Genomic DNA, 5,292 nt, shown 5'->3' on the forward strand with positions numbered 1-5,292 from the left:
GATCCCAAACCCACCTGGCTGTGACCCTTGGAAATCTATTCTAGGTGACCCTGCTTTAGGAGGGGGGTGATCTCCAGAGGTCTCTTCCAACCCTTATCATGCTGGGGTTCTGTTCACCCCTCTGCTCCCACCCCCCTGTCCCCTCTCCCCTCCCCGCAGGCGATGCGCACCCCGAGCCGCAGCGAGGCCGGGCTGGAGCTCCTCATGGAGTACTACAACCAGCTCCACCTCCTCGACAGCCGTTTCTTCCCTCCCAACAGGAGCCTGGGTGTCTTCTTCCACTGGTTGGTGCAGCTTTCTCCATCCCACCCTTGGGGCATCACGAGGAGAGGGAGGGAGGGAGCCGGGGGCCGAGCCCGGGTGGGACCGCTGCTAAGCTGGGGGTGGTGGGCACCAGGAGCTGGGTTGGCTTTTGCCCTGGGTGGGTTGAGAGAGGCAAGAGGAGAAGGTGCCTCTCTTGAGAGAAGAAGAAGGTGCCTCTCTTGAGAGAAGAAGGAGAAGGTGCCTGTTTTGAGAGAAGCTTGAGAAGGTTGATGAAGAAAGGGAGGGATGAACCACGATGGGAACGGTGCCTCCGAGCCCGCGCGGAGCTCCAAAAACCCTCTGAGCTCCTCCTGGAGGGCGAGGACCTCAGGATGGGCAGGGGTTGACTCTTCCTTCCTCCAGGTACGATTCCCTGACGGGGGTCCCATCCCACCAGAGGGCTCTGGCCTTCGAGAAGGGCAGCGTGCTCTTCAACATGGGAGCCCTGCACACCCAGATCGGGGCGCGGCAGGACCGCGCGGCCCTGCCCGGCCTCAACCAGGCCATTGAGGCCTTCCAGAAGGCAGCTGGTAGGTGTCTCCTCCCCTTCTCCAGCTTCCCACCACGTGGGAATAATCCTCAAAAGGGAGGGAGGGGCTGTGAAGAGAGGGATGGGCACAAGGCATCTCCAAGGGGACACAAATCAAGCTCAGCTTGACTTCACGCAACCGTTGTGGGTGAGGAGGAGGAGGTGGGATGGCCCAAGAGCCACCCAAAGGACTCTCTCTTGCCACGTGACAGTAGGGATGTCACAGAATCACAGAATGTTAGGGGTTGGAAGGCTCTGGAGGTCATCAAGTCCAACCCCCTGCCAGAGCAAGACCATCTAGTCTAGGGCAGGCCACACAGAAACGCCTCCAGACAGGTCTTAGCAGTCTTCAAGAGGCTCCACAACCTCCCTGGAGAGCCTGTTCCAGTGCTCTGGAACCCTTATGTCCCAGCTGGGGAGAGGAGAGATGCTGATCCATCTGTGAGGAGCTAGAGAAGGATGGGAATCCTCACCCTGTGGTCACCCAGGGCTTTGGAGAAGAAAGCTGTGGGCACAAGGATGGTTTAGATAGCCAAGGAAGGACCCACAACCTTTTTACCCACCAGTTATGGTGAGAAGCTTGATGGGTGAGCTAGACTGGTGGCTTTTCTCCTGCCCTGCTGGTTGGGAAACCTTTGTGGTCTGAAAACTTTCCCTCCTTCTGACGAGCCCGGTGGCTACCAGGACCTTGTCCCTCGTGCAGGTGCCTTTAACTACTTGAAGGAGAACTTCTCCAACGCTCCCAGCCTGGACATGAGCGCCGCCTCCTTGACCATGCTGGTGCAGCTGATGGTGGCCCAGGTCCAGGAGTGTGTCTTTGAGAAGATGACCTTGCTACGTGCCCAGCACGACTTCCTCGCCCGCCTGCAGCTCGCCCAGGAGGCAGCAAAGGTGAGCAGCTTGGAGAGGAGAAGACTTGATGGGGTTGGCACCATTGGAGAGACTCCTGTGGTCAGCAGAACCCCCCCCAAGGAGAGGACAACCTGCTGTCACCACCTCCTGGTGGTCATCCTCCATCTCAACCCGTGGCTTGAACAGCTTGTCTTGTTGACATCTCACAGGTGGAAGATGTCTACTCGCTGGTCCACCAGACCATGAGCCAGGCCCACGTGAAGGACTACGTTCCCTTCTCCTGGACCACCATGGTCCACGTCAAGTCGGAGCATTTCAAAGCCCTCTCCCACTACTTTGCTGCCGTTGCTCTTTGTGACTGCCCTGGTGAGTCCTACAGCTTGGAAGGGAGTGGTGGGTCCACGTGATGCCCTCACCTTTGGGAGGGGATGGAGAACAAAGAGGTGAGGGGACATCCACAGGGTAGATGGACACAAAACCTGGTGGTTCAGGGATGTTCTGCTGTCCCCTTTGAGGCTGGGTGGTCACCAAGACAGGTTTCCCCAAGAGGTGGTCGCTGCCCCATCCCTGGCACCATCTCAGGTGAGGTTGGATGAGGCTCTGAGCACCCTGCTCTAGTTGGGGATGTCCCTGTCCCTACAGGGGTTGGGCCAGATGGCCTTGAAATGTCCCTTCAAACCCCAACCAAGACTCTGTGGGTGGTGGTGGGTCCCCTACTGACCACGTGTGCCAGTGTCTTCAGCCAGGTGTCCTCCAAGGCACCTGATCTTTGTGGTGGGCCAGCTGAGAGCTTCCCAAACTAAAAACAACCCCCCCCCAAAAAAAAAACCTCCCAGGATATCCTGGAGAAGTTGGCTTGGGCTACTGGAATTTGACTGCCAGCCTGGTGGCCACCTGCCCTGGACATCTGAGGGTGGTGAGGTGCTGGCTTGAGGGTACGTGTGGCTGTGGCAGAGCTGGGCTGATGTGGCTCCATGGAGATGTAGGATGTGACCCATGATCTCCATCTGGCCCATCACCAACCTCCACCTGAGCCACGCTGGGGCAGCCAGAAGATCTGGGGGTTGGGCAGCAGATGCACGTCGTGGTGCTGACCCCACCCCTTGGCTGAAGATGGGCTGAGGGACTTCTTGGTGGTGATGATGATGGCTGCCAGGCTGTCCCAGCCTCCTCCTCCTCCTCTCCAGAGCCTGCCCAAAATCCTGCTGCCAACCTCCTTTGCTTCTAGAAGCAGGATTGAGGGAGGAGAAAGCTCCAGAGATGGGAGAGAGTTGGGTGTCATGGGGCTGGGGCCAGAGATAGCAGAGGATGGTGGTGGAGATGGGTTTGCAGGGGGTTGCAAAGGTTGGGACAACTCTGTCCCCTAAAATTTTGAGGCTCTTCACCTCATTTAGTAACTTGAGGTGCTGTGGGACACATGGATTGGCAGGAGATGCCTGATTTTGGGTGCTCCATCCAGACCATGCTGTTGAGATCTCACATGTCCCCTCACCTGACCAACCTGGCCAGAACCTTGTGCTTCATGTTGAACCTCCCAGGGCTGCTGGAGCTGCTGGTTCCCAGCCCACTGGATGCTGCCCAAGGTGCTCACCAGCCTTTGGGACCTTCCAGTTGGACCAACAAGGTCCACCAAGTTTTCTGGGTTGCTTCTTACCACACTCTGTGCCCAGGGAATCACAGAATGGTTGGGACCTCTGGAGATGATCTAGAGCAGGGTGCCCAGGATCACATTCCAGGTGGGTTTGGAGTCTCTCCAGGGCAGGAGACTCCACCACCTCTCTGAGCAGCTTTGGCTGGAGACAAGAGTGTAAAGATCACATGCTCAGAGCCCAGCGTGGTGCTTGGGGCACCTGCAGGAGCTCCATCCACCTCAGCTTCTCCTTTGAGGCCTCAATCTGCCCAGCTCTTGGGCTTTGGTGGTTGTCTGACTTGGCTCCATGTCACCAAGCTCTAGGTGAGGAAGACCCAAGGGTCCTGACTTCCATCCTGCTTCCAGGAGGGGAGGAGGCAAAGGAGCTGGGTGCTTCTGCTGGGCATGGGACAACTCCTGCACTGGGCTGGTGCAGCTTTGGCAGTGCCAACTCATCCCTCTGCCCATCAGTGGTGGGTCATGGCAGGCCATGGTTGGGTGAGGAGAAGCTGCTGCTGAAGTTGGTAGAACCTCGTCAGCCTGGTTGTGGCCTCCTGGTCCCCTTGTCCCCACTGCCACGTGGCTCTGGGTGGCTGAAGAGCCTCCTGACTTCTCCATCAACCCATCCCCACCCGTGTGTTTCCTGCAGCAACCTCTGATGCTGAACTGCCAGAGCAGGAGAAGGCTTTTCTCCAGTTCCATGTCACCATGCCAGAGGGACCATCGCTCCGTGTCCTGCTGCAGGACCCTGAGGAGAGGAGGAAGCTGGGTGAGTGCTTCCACGGGGGCAAAACCCTTGGTCCTTGAGGTGAAACCTCAACAGAAGGACAATGAGCCCCACCACAAGCCTACCTGTGTGGGCATGGTCTCCGTGGAGGTGTGTGGTGAGCTGCTGGGGGGACCTCCTCGTGCAAAGACACCTTCTTGGGGGGCTTTCTTTGAGAAAGAGCCTCTCCTGGGAAGGCAGGAGAGCACCCCAGCTTGTTGGTAGGGTGCTGAGGAGCACCTCGTGGTGCTTGCACCAACGTGTCCAGCTGAGTTGGGCAGTAAAACCTCAGGCACTGAGGTCTCCTGAGCTGAGGAACGTCACCATGGAGAAATCCATGGGGACACAGAGATCCTGGGAGCTCCTTGGCTGGGGCTTGCTGCTGCCTGGGCTTGACAACAGGAAGACAGAGCAGATGCCAAGGGGGTGGCTTTTTGGGCTGCATCTCCCAAGCTTGAGAGAGGAGAACTTCCTCCCCTGCAGATTTCTCAGCTTCAGGGGGGAAAAACAGAGCGTTGCTTATTCATCTTTTGGCAGCTCCTCCCCGAGGAGGCTGCTGAGAGGGAGCTCAGCAGCCTGATTTTGGGGTGTCATCTCCACCACGAGCTGCCTCCTGGGGCCCTTTCCCCTCCTTGCACACGTGTGGAAGGAGAGAGGTCCCACCAGGAGTGAGTCTGTCAGATCCTGAGCCCCAGCAGAGCTGTTCTGGAAGCTCGGCCAGGTCTCTCTGCTGGAGGTGGGAGAGGTGCACGAGGAGAGTCCTTCAGTGCCCCCCAAACCCTGAGAGTCATGGGAGGACCACCCCAACCCCCCTCAGCTGCTGTCTGCTGCTTTCACAGTTTCCATCAGCCCAGCTTCCAGCTCTTCTTGGGGCAAGAACAGGAACATTGGCTTGGAACAGGCTCCATTCAACATTTGATGAAGAAGGAAGGTGCAGACACCTCACCCTCAGCTCTGGGTTTGGTTTTCAGGAGGGGAAGGAACTTCCAGCTTTAAAATCATCCCTCTGGAAGGATATTTCCTCCCCTTTCCCTTCCCTCCTGGTGTTGTATCACACGGGGGATATTCCACCATCTTCAGAGCCCAAACTTCCACGTCCAGCCTCGGTGGTCTCCTGCAGACAGCAGGAGATGATGACACTCAATAAATCAGTTGCTTTCTTGCCCATGGATGGAGCTGGCTGTGGATGCTTTGAGAAAACACTCCTGACTT

At 57.6% G+C, this 5,292-nt stretch overlaps 1 protein-coding gene across 1 annotated transcript in view; it reads left to right on the plus strand.

The window, feature by feature from the left end:
- The window catches only part of RHPN1 (rhophilin, Rho GTPase binding protein 1), a gene marked incomplete at both ends in the record, with an annotated part of 12,622 nt that extends 8,539 nt beyond the window's left edge, over positions 1-4,083 (plus strand). Inside the window, 5 exons of the mRNA XM_008945096.1 lie at positions 160-284; positions 667-833; positions 1,536-1,723; positions 1,894-2,050; positions 3,964-4,083. Coding sequence (XP_008943344.1) covers positions 160-284; positions 667-833; positions 1,536-1,723; positions 1,894-2,050; positions 3,964-4,083 — 757 coding nt within the window. The remainder of the gene's footprint in view (positions 1-159; positions 285-666; positions 834-1,535; positions 1,724-1,893; positions 2,051-3,963) is intronic.
- Positions 4,084-5,292: the final 1,209 nt, after the last annotated feature.

Source organism: Merops nubicus, unplaced genomic scaffold (assembly GCF_000691845.1).
Source record: "Merops nubicus isolate BGI_N331 unplaced genomic scaffold, ASM69184v1 scaffold5798, whole genome shotgun sequence".
Classification (NCBI taxonomy): domain Eukaryota; kingdom Metazoa; phylum Chordata; class Aves; order Coraciiformes; family Meropidae; genus Merops; species Merops nubicus.